Raw genomic sequence first — 17,173 nt, forward strand, 5'->3', positions numbered from 1 at the left:
TGCCAAAATATAGTATTGTTTACAATTATCTTGAATAATAAAATAAAAAATTTGAAGATTGGCTTTATGATAGAAGAAGGCAGCAATAGGGATGAATTAAATGAGTTGTGGATTAGGAGTTATTGTTCCAAACTCATTTGGATCTCTTGTTGCTGTTCTTTTTCTTTCAAAATGTCCTCTAATTCTTTTGTTCTTCTTTGGCCTTCCCTTTGTTTTTGGTCGTTTTGGATCTTTAACTGTATTTCTTCTTTCTTCTTCTTCATCAAGTTCACGAATTTTTTCTTCATTTGTTTGGAACACTTTCCTTACAGATTTGTACATTTGTTCCAAAGCATCATCACATATTTTTGATGCTTCTTCATTCCCTTGACATATTATCACAAGGTTGTAAAAATTCTTTGTTATTGATTGCCTCCAAGGAGTGTTTATTAATGAATGATCTGTGGTTGAATTTCCTAATAAAAAAAAAGATTACTACATTTTTGTTAGTAATATGAATAATAATATTATAATATCAGAAATAAAATTATTTATATCATGAAAATAAAAGTCAGCAACGAGCTATGCGATAATATTTTTATTTTCTGTTTCAGCCATAAATTTTCTGACAAAATTGATTTTATTCTTGTGTACTTTGATATTATTCCTGATAAATTTTAATTGTCAGAAGAAATGTCAAATTTTTCAAAAAGAAAAATTATGTTGTTGAAACTGATACAAATCTGAAAAACTAATTTATTGCATTTCTGAAAAAAGTCTTACAAAACAGAATAAAGTAATTTATTGCCTCATTGAAAATTCATTATAATGTAGAAAAAGTCATTTATTGCATCATTAAAAAGTCATTCTAATTTGACTAAGGTTATAAATTTTTCTGTTAAATTACAGATTAATTATTATTGTTCATACATTACTCTTTTCTATTTAAAGGCTGTTCTAAATTAAGTTTTTTCTATTAAAAGAGTTATATTATAACAACCTCTATTGTGTTCTATAAAAGGTGCATTCTTGTAAAAATAACTTATATTTTTCTTCATCTAATCTATCATCAAAATAATGGTTGATTTCTACGCAAATAAGGAGAAGTGTACAATTATTGTTAAACCAATTGATCGCATTAATATGGTAAATATATTACATTAACTTTTAAATTTATAAATTTGTTTTGTGTTTTAGTAAATATTAAATGATATCATTTTTTTTTTCTTTCAGGGTCTTTCTGAAGATTGGAAATTTTTTCTTCTGAAATTCAAGAACTTTGTTAGAGTGTTTGCTGGGAAGAATGGCAGAGAAGATAGACATTAGGAAGTAAGATTCATAAGCATACCAGAAAATACAGGTTGTGGTGGTATGTTGATTGATCGTGAATGGGAAAACTTTGTAGCTGCAAACAACATAGTTGTTGGAGACAGACTAGATGTTTATCATGATCATTATAACATTTATATTAGAATTTTTAATGCTGATGGTACTGAAAGGCTTCCTAATGAAGCAGGAAGTGGTACCAATGTATAAGTTTTTAAATATTTATATAATTTTATGTGTAAAATAAATCTGATTTTATATCAGTCTTAATAATAAATGTATCAGATATTATAATATTTTATTCATGGATAATAATATTGGTATTATATTATAATATGTTGTTCAGTGTTCATTTTGTTCAGGAATTAGATTATTTTTTTCACTTATTAGAGTTGTTTTGTCAGGAATTAAATTATGTGTGTCAGGTATTAAAATTTTTTGATTACATAGGAATTAGATTGTTTCAAGAATAAAAATGTTTCAATCAGAAATTAGTTATTATAAATTAGAAAGGATCAGGAATAAGATATAGTTTGTCAGTTTTAAGATTTCTTTGGTCAGGAATTAAAATATGTATGTCAGGTATTTTAAATTTTATTCAGGAATTAATTTGAATATATCAGGAATTAAATTGTATGTTTCAGGAATAAACTTGTTTCAATCAGGAATATTATTATCTTTTTCATGTATTATATATTTTTCACATCAGACATTAAGTTTTCATCTATGTCAGCAAATTATTTATGACAGTAATTAAAATGTTTATCTCAGGAATAAAGATATTTTTTTTATACTAAATAAACATGAAATAAATTTTAAAATAACAAAGTATGTACGTACCTGATTCACTGCCATCCCAAATGTTTGATTTAGCAAGCTTGGTCCAACGTTTAAGAATGTATCTCTCTGGTATAGCATGTATGCCGTACATTTGCATTATCTTGATAATGTGAAAGCACAGCAATCCAGTCTCTGTGAAGCACATACAAGAACACATAAACTCATTGTTTTGAGTGTAATATATGACTTGATAGGTGTGCATATAATCTTCATCAAGAGAAACATCAAAGAATTTGACATATTGCATTGAAGTGGCTTTTTCTCTTGCATATGCTCCAAGACTTGTTTCAAATTCCAGCCTAAAATCCTTGTATAAGTTTAGAGTATAAACTTCAGCTGCATGTTTTAATATCTTTGTTGTTGTTCTTGGTCTCTCAGTAGTACATCTGAAGTTGTCACTCTTTTCAGTGCTTCTCCATCTTTTCACAGTAGCCTCAAAAATATGAAAGAACTCCAAAAGCTTTGTGGTTTTGTTGGCCTTAAATGAAATTGCTCTGTTTGTTACTTCTACCCTTTGAGATGAAAGAATTCTAGCTGAGAAAATATCCTTGCTCAATGTTGTGCACCATTTATCTCGTAGATCGTATAACCTATCAAACCATTCTTTTTTCTCTAGCCCATGTTTTTGAACCATCTTGTGCCAACAGTCTTCAAAGTCAGATTCAGAATCACATCCACTTAAGCATTTGTGAAACATATTTTTGAATTCAGGATTGGTTTTTAGAGTTCCAAAGTGTGAGACAAAATTCTTTTGCAAATGCCATAGACATAGCCTATGTCTTGAGTTTGGATAAACCTGCAACAAAAATTAAAATTACTGTAGTCAGTAATATGACTATTATAATCAGAAATTAAAAACATTTAGTCAGGAATTACATAAATTATGTAAGACATTTGTCTATTTTTCTCAAGCATAACAATATAAGAGTTAGAAATTAGCAATTTGATTATTAGTATAATCAGGAATTAAAAACATTTGGTCAGGAATTACATACTTTTAGTCAGGAATTAGATAACATATGTAAGACATATGTATATTTTTCTCAGCCATAACAATATTATAGTTTGAAATTCCCAATATTATTATTACTAAAATCAGGAATTAAAAACAATTAGTCAGGAATTATAAAATTTTAGTCAGGAATTAGATAATATATGTAATACATTATGTATATTTTTCCCAGGAATAATAATATTAGAGTTAGAAATTTGAAAAATGATTATTATAATCAGGAATAAATGAATTGAGTCAGCAATTAGATAATTTATGTAAGACATTATGTATAATTTTCTCAAGCATAATAATAGTAGAGTTAGATATTTGCAATATGACTATTAAAATCAGGAAATACAAATATTCACTCAGGAATTAAAATATTTCAGTCAGGAATAAGTTTTATTATGTAAAACATATTTTTATTAGGCATAACAATATTAGAGTTAGAAATTAGAAAATTTTAGTCAGATAATAGAAAATTTAAATCAGGTATAAATGTCTTTAGATCAGTAATTAAAAATTTTTAGACTTTTTATTTAAACTTAGAATCAATATTTTTAAAATCAACATATTTGTCAGATTATTAGTCAAATTAATCTTCCACTGTAATTCTGCCATTTGGGCCCTAATAAACGGCTAAAAAACAGTAACTTTTTTCCTTTTATAAATCATTTCCTTTATAATTCAACTTTGCATCTTAACTTCAATTTCTTTATATATTACACATATTTGAGCTAAATTGTAACTGTACAAACAACAAAGGAAAACTTATTCTTGAGTTTTATAAATCACTCATTACGTTTCAGGTAAATTCTTTTTCTACAAAAATAATTTTAAAATATTTCTTCTGAATATTTTTTGGATCTTGTTTTTATGTGTTGTTATTTATTTATTGTTGGAATTTTTGTTTTAGAAATGGAGGAGAATAAGGTGATTCTCAGATTTAAGTATTTGTCTGTTGTAATTGATATTGAATATGAGATTGGGAAAAATAACTTGCAAGATACAACAATCGCATTTGAAGATCAACTTCGTGATATGGATGATCCAATAGAAGGATCAATTGACCTTCTATACCCTGTATTTCAGTATATTTATAAGGGGAAGTATAGGACATTAGAGGATGATGGTGATGTATTCAAGATGATTAGGAGGTTACCTAATCAGAATATATATAACATACATGTGGGGAGCACAGATGACCCTGGTTTTTTGGCTGACTGTATCATTGAGTACATGATGAAGCAAAATGGGACTTGGCCACCACCTGGTTATCCTCATTATGGTGCCCAAGCACCACAGTGAACAGGTCTGTATGCCTAAAATGTGAATAACTTATGTTTGTTGAAATATTGTTGCATATAAACTAACATCTATTATATGTTATTGTAGGTTACAAGGTGTCTTGGAATAACTCATCACCCACAAACAAGAAGAAATGCATATTAGGAATATAATTATTTTAATCAGGAATTAGCATATATTGGTCAGGAATTAGTATATTTTGGTCTGATTTTAGATGAATTATGAAAGGTATTAGTATATTTTGGTCAGGAATTAACAGTCTTAGTGTTCACTTGGAGTTTTGGATAAGGACTAAAAAAATATAATAATCAGAATTGTACTTGTTGTACTGGATAAGGACCAAAATAATATAATAATAATAAAAAGGAATATATTTAAAAATTATCTTTTTTTTTTTAATATTTTTTATTTGTCTATAAAAGTATTATTTACTCATACATTTTGCATGTTTTTGTACTTTGGTATATTCTCTCTCCTAAAACAAACTTTTTTTACAATATTCCTCAAAAATGGAAAACAATTCTCAGTCTTCTACTTCATCAAACGATCCTCAATATTTGTCAAATATGCAAAACAATTCTCAGTCTTCTACCTCATCAAACGATCCAGAAGAAAATGCAATTGATAACTTTGAAAAAAAATTAAATGAACTGGTGGATAGAAGAGATAGAGTGAAGAATGGATTGATGAAGCTCTATGAAAAGGTTGAAAAGAATGAAATCGAAGAACTAAGTAAGAGAAAGAGAGCACAAGAGATATGGCAGGAAACCCAGAACAAAAAGCAGAAAGAAGAAGATCAACACAAGAAGGAAGAGAAAGAACAAAAAGAAGATCAAAAGAAAAAACAAGGTTAATATCTGAGGAAGAACAACAAGAAGATTATGATTTTAGGGTTTTTTCTTTATCTTTTTTTTTCTGTAAATTTCTAGTCACAATCAATATCATTAAAATATATGGAAAATATGATATGCTTTTTTGTTTATGTTTCTGTATTTCCTGTTTTTATTATCAAAAGATTTATTTAGTAATGGTTTAAAATGATATGGTTTTGTTGGTTTTTATTCATATATTGATTATTTTTTTTAGTATTAATAATTTTTCGTCAGGAATTATATTATTTTAGTCAGGAATTTTATTAATTTGTTATATATTCCATATTTATTTCAGAAATAAAATAAATTATCACAATCAGGAATAAGAATATTTTACTCAGTAATTATAACATTTTGCTCAGAATTAAACTTGAAATGAAATTAAATAAATTTGAATTAGTAATGACTTAATTTCAATCACATATTAGAAAACTTATATCAGGATTAAGGATCTTACTATCATGAATAAGATTCTGTCAATCAATATTAAATAATTTGAACTTATTAATATATCTTAGTCAGGTATTGCCTTTATTTTATCAGAATTAATATATTTTTGATCAAGAATTATATTACATTAAATTATGAACATGAAATATATATTATTAGTCAAGAATTAAACGGATATTTATCAGGAATTATATAATTTCTGTCAGGTATTGATCTGTTTTTATCAGTTATTAAGTTATTCTAATCCAGAAACAATATATTATGAAGAATAAAATTCTTACCTCTGGTATGGCGTTACTCATTGCAAGATCCTGATCAGTGAAGATTGATTTTGGTTCGATTCCACACATCGACTTTTTGAAAATTTTAAGAAGCCAAACAAATGTGTCAGTCTTTTCGTCACTTATAAATGCACATCCAAACATTGTTGTTCTCCAGTGACAGTTTATACCAACAAATGGTGCACATATCAACCCATATTTGTTTGTTCTGTATGTTGTATCGAAGATTAAAACATCACCATAGGCTTTGAAATCTTCAAGCATTTGAGAATCACGCCAAAAATAGCTCACTACATTGTTTTCTTCTCCAAATTTCAGTCTATAAAAGAATGAAGGATCATTATCTGCTCTCTCTTGAAGGGTATCCAATACATTCTGCATGTCTCCACCTTCAACCATTCTCATTTTCACCCTTGATACATAGTTAAGGTGGTCTCTCTTAGTATGACTTACACATTCTTCTCCTCCAGCTTCATTGGTGATATAATTGTAAGCATCCATTGGTTTGATACCACTTTCAACCATGCTTTCAATTAGTTCACCCATTGGTGCTGATATTTGCCTTTCTGATCTTAGATGATGACGTTGAACTGCTATAACCAATTCATGATTATGCTCCAACTCATGTGTAACAGCTTCGAAACTTCCTTCTTTGGTTTTCTTGAAACGAATATGAGCTTTGCATCCAGTTCTTGTCTCATTTACCTCCCTATCTTTTCTCTTTTTTTCATCAGTTTTACCCAACATGGGTATTTCCACTGAATTTTGTTCAGCTGCCATCTTCATTTTACCCTTTGTATGCCCTTCTTTAGAACACCTAAAATAAAACTCATACAATTTATCATTATTATCTCTTCTCTTTGTTGATTTTCTGACACTGAAACCAACAGACCTTGAATGAGCTTTGTATAAAACAAATCCCTCATTGTAGTCTGATACAGTATAACCTGCTAGACATTTACTTATGTTTTCATCCTTGTCATATTTGTAATAATCTGCAAGAAAAGTATATATGAAACATATCATAATTTATTTTTGTCAGGAAATAAAATATTATACACAGTAAATAAATATTCTTTAAATTTATGATACTTAAGAATTATCATGTCTTAGTTAGGAATTACATTATTTAAATCAAAAATTACTAAATAATAGTCAGGAAATAAATAATCTCAGTCAGGTTTAGGTTTATATTTAAGCAGGAAATAGAAAATATCAGTCATAAATAATAATATTTGTATCTGATTATAATATGTTGTTGATTATTTTTTCAGGAATTAGATTATTTATGTCACTTATTAGTTTTGTTTTGTCAGGAATTAAATTTTGTATGTCAGGTATTAAAATATTATGATATCAGGAATTAGATTATATATTTCAGGAATAAAATTGTTTCAATCAGAAATAAGATTAAGTTTGTCAGCTTTAAGATTTCTTTGGCCAGGAAATAAAATATGTACGTCAGGTATTTTAAATTTTATTCAGGAATTAATTTGAATATATCAGGAATTAAATTGTATGCTTCAGGAATAAACTTGTTTCAATCAGGAATAATATTAATTTAATTTTAGTAACAAAAAATAGTCAAAATATCAAAATATTGTTCGAATCAGAAATTAGATTATAATATTCAGGAATAAAGTTATATTAGTCAGGAAAATAGATAATATATATTACTCAGGACATAAATGATATGGTCAGGTTTAAGATAAATATAGTCAGGAAATTAGAATTTAATAACTCATGACCTTCCCTATTCCGTTTTCAAAAAACACGTAAAATCATTTACCAGACATAAAATTAATTGAATAAAATGAAATGAATTTACTAGAAAAGAGGTTAATTATAAATGAAAAGACATAATTGAAAAGGCATGACTCTCCCTCTTCCAAAACACTGCATCTATTCACATTCTTAACATTATATATAAGAAACCATATTGATAACAAACTGTATTAGGAAAAACAAAAAAAAAATATCCATTTAAACTGCTTCAGTTAGAAATTTTAATTAATCTTATAAGAATTTAACTATTGCTATTACAAAAGGTATATTTTTTTCGTATTATGATTATACCTTTGTTAGTGTTGTTTTATTGAGTTTTGTTATGATTTATGTTTTCATTTTGTTTTGTTTAGATGGCTAATCAAATCCCACACCCAATTGACGCCTTAGAAGATGCACATCCAGCAATGGCTGTTGAAGAAATACTTTGCATGCATATTTTCCCTAGGTGCACATTCAAAGCCCAGTCAATGATTAACTGTACATGTAGATATTATAATGAATTATGGTATTATAAATATTGGATTCCAGAAACAGTAAGAAGAAATCATAATTCAAATGAATGGTGGGTTGCATATGACATTATGAGGCATAAGGGTTATGGGTTTCATAATGGCATGGTGCAAGACTGGGCTGAATTTCTGAATGGATTACGTTTTGTTTTTGCTGAAGAAGAAGTCAACAAATTAAAGAGAAAAAGAGAAGAGGCAAATCATCCATGCAGAGAGGCAAAAAGAATTAAAATTGAGGAAGATTATCTTTGTAGCTTATTTTCAATGTTTTGTACTTTATCATAATTAAATAACATTTCAGTAATATATAATTTGGAAATTTAGTTTATGTATTTTATTTTTGGAAATTTGGTTGATGTTATTTTATTTTTGGAAATTTGGTTGATGTTATTTTCTTTTGTGTTTTGGTTGATGATATCAGTAGCTTATACTTAGGAATTAGCATATCTTAAACAGGAATTAAATTTTATAGATCAAGTATTATGATATATTATTCAGAAATAAAATTAACTCAGTCAGGTTTAAGATAAAATTAGTCAGGAAACAGATAATAATAGTCAATAATTAAATGTTTGAAAATTTATTATACCCAGGAATTACATTATGTTAGTCAGGAATTAGATAGTTCTTGTCAGAAATAGATATGTATAGTCAGTTTAAAAATAATAATATTTTGATACATTATAACTCGTCAGGTTTAATATAATATTAGTCAGAAAATAGATAATAATATTCAGGAATAATAATATCAATATTTAAATAGAGTAATTACATCATGTTAGTCAGTAATTAGATAGTTCGTGTCAGAAAATAGATATGTATAGTCAGTTTAAAAATAATAATATTTTGATACATTATAACTCGTCAGGTTTTAGATAATATTTGTCAGAAAATAGATAATAATATTCAGGAATAATAATATCAATATTTAAATAGAGTAATTAAATGTTTTAAGATTTATAACATTAGTCAGAAATTAGCATATATTAGTCAGGTATTAGATAATTATTGTCAAAAAATAGATATGGATAGTCAGTTTTAGGATAATAATATTCTCATGTATTATAACTTAGTCAGGTTTAAGATAATATTAGTCAGAAAATAGATAATAATAGTCAGGAATTGTAATATTAATATAAAATACAATAATTATATGTTTTAAAATTTATAATACTCAGGAATTATCATATATTAGTCAGGAATTAGATAGTTCTTGTCAGAAAATAGATATTGATAGTCAGTTTTAGGTTAATAATATTTAGATATATGATAGTCAGGTTTAAAATAAAATTATTCAAGAAATAAATAATGATCGTCAGGTTTTAAATAATGATAGTCAGTTTTAAAATAATCATAGTCACATTTAAAATAATAATAGTCAGGCAGGGATACTAGATTTTTAAATGCAGTTAGAAATATTTTGAAATTTTCAGGAATTAGATTATTTTACTAATTTTGTTTAGGAAATAGGTTTTATTAATCAGGAATTATATTATCTGCAATTACATCAATAAATTATAGAGTATACTTTTACAGAACATTTAATTATCTGTATACCTATTATACTTGCAGCATCTTCATCTCTTTCTGCATCATCTCTTTCTTCATTTATATATTCTTCTAGAATAACATTATCTGCTGCATTCATCATTAGTGTTAGTATATTTGAATTTCAATATGAAATTATCAAAAATAGCTTTGCATGCAAATCATAAGTTGAAATTGAATTCGATCGAATATTATAGTAAAATGACTATTTGAAAATAAATTAGGCCTGATTTCAAATTATAAGTTGAAATTAACTACGATATGAAATTCGATTGGCATTAATTGCAAATAATAAGTAGAAATTAACTCCAATTTAAATACGATCTGATATTAAATTGAAATTTAATACGATCTGAAATTCAATTTGGCTTGCATGCGAATTATAAGTCGAAATTCATATTTCAAAATCGGTATAATACAATCTGAAATCATGCGAATTATAAATCGAAATCAATATTATATGAAATTTGAAATTACATGCAATGAAAATTATGAATTAAATTGTACCTTTTTTAGCAGTAATTGAGCTGGAAATTGATTCTATAGGTGAATCAGAATCTCCTTCAATCATCATCCTATTGTTTGATTTTTCCATGTTTTTATGGAATTTGCAGATTTGAATTATATGAAATTTGGGGAAATGAAGTGGTTGAATTTCAGTGAATGACGGCGCTCGAAATTTTATGAAAATGATTAAAATGATGAAAACGACAAAATTAAGACAATTTATAAAATGGCGCGCGGGCTTTGGTCGGGTTGGTCAGGCCCGCGCCTTTTTAATTAATGAGCCCGGACTCACGTGAGTCCAGTCTCACGCAAAACGTTTTGCTTTTGATTTGGGGATACGACTTCACCCTGTCAATGATTAAAAACAATAAAATCAATACCAACTAGTTCAACTAAAGAGATAGATGAAAATAACAAATACACAGCAAATAAATAAAGCTAAAAGAAGGGATTAGAGATTACTAAAAATGAACTTGATTAAAGATGAAAACTTGGAACTATTGCCTTGATTGAAATAAACTTGACCAAATGTTGAATACAATGAAGAAGCTTGAACAATAATCTACTTTCTCCCTCTAAAATTCTCTAATCTAACTCAAAAAGAGAGAAGTTCTCCTAAAACTAATTAAGAAAATAGAATCATAGATGATTAATAATCACTCAAAAAATAGGTATTTATACTAACTTAGGAAAATAAGAAAAATAAAAGGGGAAAAATAAAATAAAGAAAGAAATAAAAAAATGGAGAGAAATAAAAAGAATTAAGAAAAGAAAATAACAATAAAAGAAATGAAATAAAATAAACCAACAAATCCCACCATCAGACCCATCCTCTTCTTTGATTTTGGTTGCTCTAAAATGGGGGTTTTAATCGCCTGCTTCACTCACTATCAAATACCATCAGCCATCATCATCAACAAGCGGCTCAAAGCTCACCTCCAGCTGACCTCAAATCACAGCCATTGATTGAATATTGCCTGAGCTTTCACGAGTAAGTCACATGATTTTTAATGGAAATGAGGAGCGGTCGCGCAATCCAAATCGGAGCGTCCGCTCTGAGCTTATGCTTTGAATTGAGGAAATTAGAATGAAAAAGAAGCGGCCGTGGGTCTGCGGAATTCAATTGGTGTTGTTGGCGGTTGATGGTGGTGGTTAGCTGCTGTTATTGACTGTGCATTTGGTTGTGATTGCTGGGGTTCGAATGGAAGCAGAGGTGTTGCGGTTTTGGTGTTGTTGATGCCGCAGCTGCTCAGGTTTTGTGGTGGCTGTGAGTTTCAAGTTGGTGGCTGTGAGTTTCGAGTTGGTGGGAATGCGTGGCCGGTGATGATTAAGGGCAGCAGGGGCTACTGTGTTGGTTTTGGTGGGATAGAGGTGAAGTACGACTGGGATTGCACGGTCGTTGATGTTGCGGCTATAGGTACGGAGATTGGTGGTGGCTGGTTGAAACAGGGGAGTTGCGTGGGCTGGTTTGCGTGGTTTCCTGTCATTGTTGGGTTGTTGTGGCTGGTGGTGTGTGGTGGTAATTACGGTGGCCGCTTGGTGTATTGGAGCAGGGGAATTGGCTGGTGGTAATGGGTGAGAAGGGAGTTACGTGGGCTGGTTTGCGTGAGCAGGGGAAGTGTTGTGATGTTGGTGTGTGTTGTTTGGGGTGGTGTAGGATAGTGAAGGGTGCGATGATGGTTAATGGGCAGCAACAAGAGCAGCAAGCAAGATGGACTTTTGTTGAACATATTTGAATCGGGTCCTGAACTTCCAATGCATACCAATTGACCTTGAAATTTGTGCTTAAACCCAGAATACCAAACACGCCTTACAAGATAAACACGAGTGGAAAATCAAGAGATAAAATAAAATAAAATAAGATAAATAAAGTAAAATAAAAACTAAAACTAAAAGAAATAATAAAATCAAAAGAAAATAAAGAAAATAAAGAAAACAAACTAGAAAATAAAAGAAAGAGGAAAACCAGAAGAGTATTATTAACTAGAACCAAGACTAGACACATTAGAGAATAAGAAACATAAATAAATTATGAAATTAAACTAAATACTATTTAAAACTACAAAATACTCAAAATAAAGACCGAATAAGGAAAATACGAAGAAGAGAGAAATAAAGCGTAAATTAGGGAAATTATATAGAAAAGAAACTGAAAAATAAGCATAAAAATACCCTAAAAGTGACATAAAAGTCACTTATCAAACTCCCCCAAGCTAATCTTTTGCTCGTCCTCGAGCAAATTAACACGAAACACGAGAGAACGGGAGTGAATTATTCAAGCAAAGCTAAGACACTAAAGGAGATAAGAATGTACACTAACTCACTTACGTTGGAATCACGGTCTATTTTAGCAACTAAAGACAAGCTCTACCCCTAAATCGCCCTAGAGGACGAGTGTGCTCTCGTGAGGGTTACATAAGAGCTAAACCCACAACTCTAAACAAAAACCAAGGCAAGACAAATAGAAAAAGAAAAACAAACACCAAAAGCAAACACAACCATGACCAACAAAACATGACAAGGTTTAAGAAAACCAATTAAGCCCTAAGGCGGAAAATGCTTTATTTGGACTCAATAAAGAGACATGCACCAAAGAATGGTCACCTTTTTCAATTAAACGAGGGATACACATTCTAAGATGCTCATGGTTGAAAGAGACAAACCTAAGCTAAGCATAGAGTACTAGTGATTTCATTCTCCGCCCTAGCCACATCCAAGACGGTCCGCGTTCTCTCCACTAGCTTCAAATCACCCCCTAGTTAGCTCCTCATAATTGCTCGAAGGATCCGGAAAAACAAATATTTATGTGGAACCATAAGGTCATCCCAACATCTCAACCATGCATACTCTCTTCATAGGGTTGAAAACTATCTCCCTCCACCGGTCTTTGACCTCACCCCTCTAAAGTCAAATGGTCTTTAGTAGCGTTGTAACGTAAGGCTAAGGGTTAAGGCAGGGCAAAAAATTTGAAAATTTTGGTGATATTTCCTAAGTGAAACAAAAGGGTGATCAAACCTCAAAAAACAAACTCAAGAAGTCACCAAACATCAAAAAAAAAAAAAAAATTCCAATAATGCAATCTCCCCCAAACTTATTCAACATCGACACACAATATACGCAAAAACAAAGTAACTCTCCCCCAAGCTTGAACAAAGCATTGTCCTCAATGCTTAAACTAGGGAAGAAAACGAAACAACTAAAATATTTTGGTGGCCCTTTTTTTTTAAAACTCTTTATCCTTGCCTTTTTTTTTAACCATGGACAACTTTTTTGTGAATGCATTTGCTTTATTACACACAAAATAAACAATTTACTTTCTTGCTTGATCCAAAGAGCATATTACTTTCTCATTTTCATTACAACACAATTCAAACTCTCAAACCAAAATGCTTCACAAAACTAAGGGTTACGGAAAACAAAGGGTCATAAGGCTTGTAATGTGGCTCATAATCAAGAAAGGGAATAAGCTCAAAGGTTTAGCAAGAGGAGCAAATGCAAAATAAAAACAAAATATGTAACAAAACAAAAAGAAGAGTAAACAAAAATGAAAAAAGGTGCCCTTTTCCTCCCCTAGAGTTGCTTGGTCACGATCTGGGAGCTACAGGACAACACAAGGATTAAGATATGCATAGTCAAGGATCCTAAACGCCGCTCAACAAGATTGATGAAGGCTTGAATAATTTAAACCTCACAAGGGATGGGAAGTAAGTAAATACCAACTAAAGAGCTTCATATCCACTATAGAGAGCAACACCATCTTACCACTTTCCCGTGAACTAAGGTTTCAAATGTCCTCAATAGTTCTTAACCTTGCTCTTAGCTTTAAATTTGTCTATCTCAACCACAAGCATTCTTAAACCGTGTAGTTCATCATCAATTAGGAAGAAAAGCATTGTTTAACACATCATCATGGTAATCAAATCCAAATGCATGAGGAAATTCCAAAACAAATTTATTTTATCTTACCATAGTCATGTTTGTCACACAAAAAGAAAAACAAAACAAAAGAAAGAGGAAGAAATCTAAAAGGTTCACAAACGAGGCATAAAATCCAAATCGTCAAACAAATGATCGTTCGATAATAACATCAACGACGCCAGGTTTCGTAGAACCAATGCAAATAACCTCGAACCATTCAACTTCTTTCTAAACTAATCCTAAACTAAGCACTCAAAGAAAAAGTAAAAGAGTAAAAACAAGAAATGTCTCACCGGGAGGTTGTCTTACAAGAATAAAGGAGCATAAAATAGATTCACTAAATGTCACTTTTCTCTAAGCTTACAAAAAGCAACCTTCAAGGCAAGACATGACACCAAAATAAACATTAAAAGAGAACAAAGAAAGAAAACAAAAAGAAAAAGAAAGGAAGGGGAGAAAAAGGGTTAGAAATCCTCTGGGTTGTCTCCCGGGAAGCGCTCGTTTATAGTCTATAGCTTGACCCTTCACCTCATTCAAGGTGGATTAATGAACATCACCTTCATAAACTTGAGGATGGAATCATATATGCCCCCAAGCTTGAGTAAAATCACTCCTTGAGGTTTCACATCACCATAAGGAAAAGGAAAGGATGAATCAAGAGCCAATGGTGGCTCATCTTATCTCTTTTTCTTCTTCTTGTTGTTTCTTCTTCTCTTTTCTCTCTTCTTTCTTTTCTTTCTAAAAGGGGGATCAAGCTTGGAATCCTCAATATTAGGAAGGGCAACCTCACCTTCCTCAAGAGAGCCTTCAAACCAAGCGGGAACTCCAAGGAAGTCATCATACCTCATTGTCACCTTATCCTTTTCCTTAACTTCCTTGTCAACACCACTCTTAACATTAATATCACATGCCACCTCAAGATTTTCTTGGTTTGAATTTCTTACATCACATGGAGGTAAGCTCTCATTAGCCATCACACCATCGACCATATCAACTATGCAGACGCTCACCGCCATAGGGCTTTTCAAAACAACATTCTCAACAAGCCTACAAGAAAAGGGAATCGGGCCTTAAAACTTGTATGGTTGACTAAAATCAAATGGCTCCTTATTTTGTTTTTGAACCTTCTTCTCAACCACATCCTCTACAACCTTGTCCTCTTTGCTCTCATCCTCCTTGCTAGTTTCGAGTTGATAAGTGTGTGAAGCGTTAGTAGATGATTGTAAGGGGAGTTTTGTGGTTGAGTAGAGAGAAAAATTTATGACTAGTTGGGAATTAACAACTTCATTGTGAGATTTGATCTCATGGATTTGTTGAGTGATGATTTGAGATTGTTGATGAATTTGGGTTTGTGTGTGGTCGGTGAGGATTTTTCTTTATACGCTTGAGGATATTGGTCATGATGTTGATCTTGAGAGTTCCCTATTTGGTTGGAAGGGTAGGAAAAATTTTGGGTTGGTGGATTGAAAAGAGGTCCATCTTGGGGGTAGGAGTTTTCTTGCCTTGGAGGTTGTTGAAGTTGTTGAGATTGAGATTGAGATTGGGTTGCAAACTCTTCTTCCCTCAAAGTTAAAACTTCACCATGCTTGAGATTGAACTCCCTACAACAGGATGCATCATGGTCCGTCCCACCACAATGAGCACATGAGAAATCAATGATTTGTGAAGGTTTTGAACCCAAACCAACACTTGAGTTCAACTGGGAAAGACCTTCATTCAAGAACTCAACTATGTGCTTAAGTTGGCCGACTTTCTCTAACTCATAAAGATTTCCTTTATTCCCTTGGGACCTTCTTTGGCCTCCCCAAGAATAGCTAGTAGCCACTTCTTCAATTGTAGCTTCAACTTGGCTTTGTGGGATCGTAATCAATTGGCCACCGGCACCCGCATCTAGATTGGTCCTTGACATTGGCTCCAAGCCATCATAGAAGAATCTCATGACCAAATTGTGGTTAAATTCATGATGAGGACATGCTCTAATCAAATCCTTAAACCTTTCCCATGCTTCCCCAAGAGTTTCATCCGGTCCTTGCTCAAAGGAAGCTATCTTCCTCCTCATTTTCCCGGTCTGCTCATCGGAAATGAATCTCTTGAGAAAGGCCTTTGCAACTCTCTTCCATGTGGTGAGAGAGTGGGGCTTCAAAAGCTTGAGCCATTTCTTTGCTCTTTCGGTGAGAGATTGTCGAAAGAGATGCATACGAATGTAATCTTGGCTCACTTCATTTGTTTGCATCATTGCACACAAATCAAGGAATCGATCCAAATGCTCAATGGGGTCTTCACTTGCCCCTCCGAAAAATTGCTCAATTTGTACCATCCTAGCATATTGTGGATGGATTGTGAAATTAGTCTGAGTGGTCGGGAGAAGTATACCACTCGTAAGCTCATAAATTTTCGGACTTCCAAACTCCCTAAAAAGAAGGTCATCCTCTTGCCTTGCCATATCCCTCTTTGAACACAACAAAGCTAAGAACACGATTAGCAATGACAAGTAGGATTAAACAAGCAAAACAAAAAAAAGGAAAGCAAATAAATGACTCTAGCAATAGCAAAAACAAACGCTAGACAAGCCGCCTCCCCGGCAACGACGCCAAAATTTGATTGGCGGGTGGAGTAGGTCGTTGACGCTACTACCCTAATCAAATTAACTATTTATCTCCTAAATTACGCTAATACAAGTATATGCATATGTATAGGGTCGAACCACTAAGGAAGCACACTTGCCAAACATTAATATTACTAATGCAGGAGAAAATGCAGGAATATTTTTGTTGGTTTTTTAGATTAAGGACACTAAAACTACAATAAAAAAGAAAGATAAAGAGGATTAAATCAAGAGAAAACGACTTTAGG

General features: G+C 31.2%; 1 protein-coding gene and 1 non-coding gene across 2 annotated transcripts; one reads left to right on the forward strand and one right to left on the reverse strand.

The window, feature by feature from the left end:
• Nucleotides 1-25: 25 nt before the first annotated feature.
• LOC145607102 (protein FAR1-RELATED SEQUENCE 5-like) lies at nt 26-15,336 on the reverse strand. The gene is made up of 6 exons (XM_081662867.1): nt 15,164-15,336; nt 10,695-10,750; nt 6,051-7,045; nt 2,146-2,941; nt 134-455; nt 26-29 (listed from the first exon to the last, which is right to left on the reverse strand). The coding sequence occupies exons 1-6, from the start codon at nt 15,334-15,336 to the stop codon at nt 26-28; spliced, it is 2,346 nt and encodes a 781-aa protein (XP_081518993.1).
• Nucleotides 15,337-16,275: 939 nt separating this feature from the next.
• On the forward strand, nt 16,276-16,382 carry LOC145609911 (small nucleolar RNA R71). Its single transcript, XR_014106179.1, has one exon. It is a non-coding gene; the product is annotated as a small nucleolar RNA R71 (small nucleolar RNA).
• The last annotated feature ends 791 nt before the right edge of the window (nt 16,383-17,173 follow it).

This window comes from Chenopodium album, chromosome 23, assembly GCF_948465745.1.
Source record: "Chenopodium album chromosome 23, dcCheAlbu1.1, whole genome shotgun sequence".
Lineage (NCBI taxonomy): Eukaryota > Viridiplantae > Streptophyta > Magnoliopsida > Caryophyllales > Amaranthaceae > Chenopodium > Chenopodium album.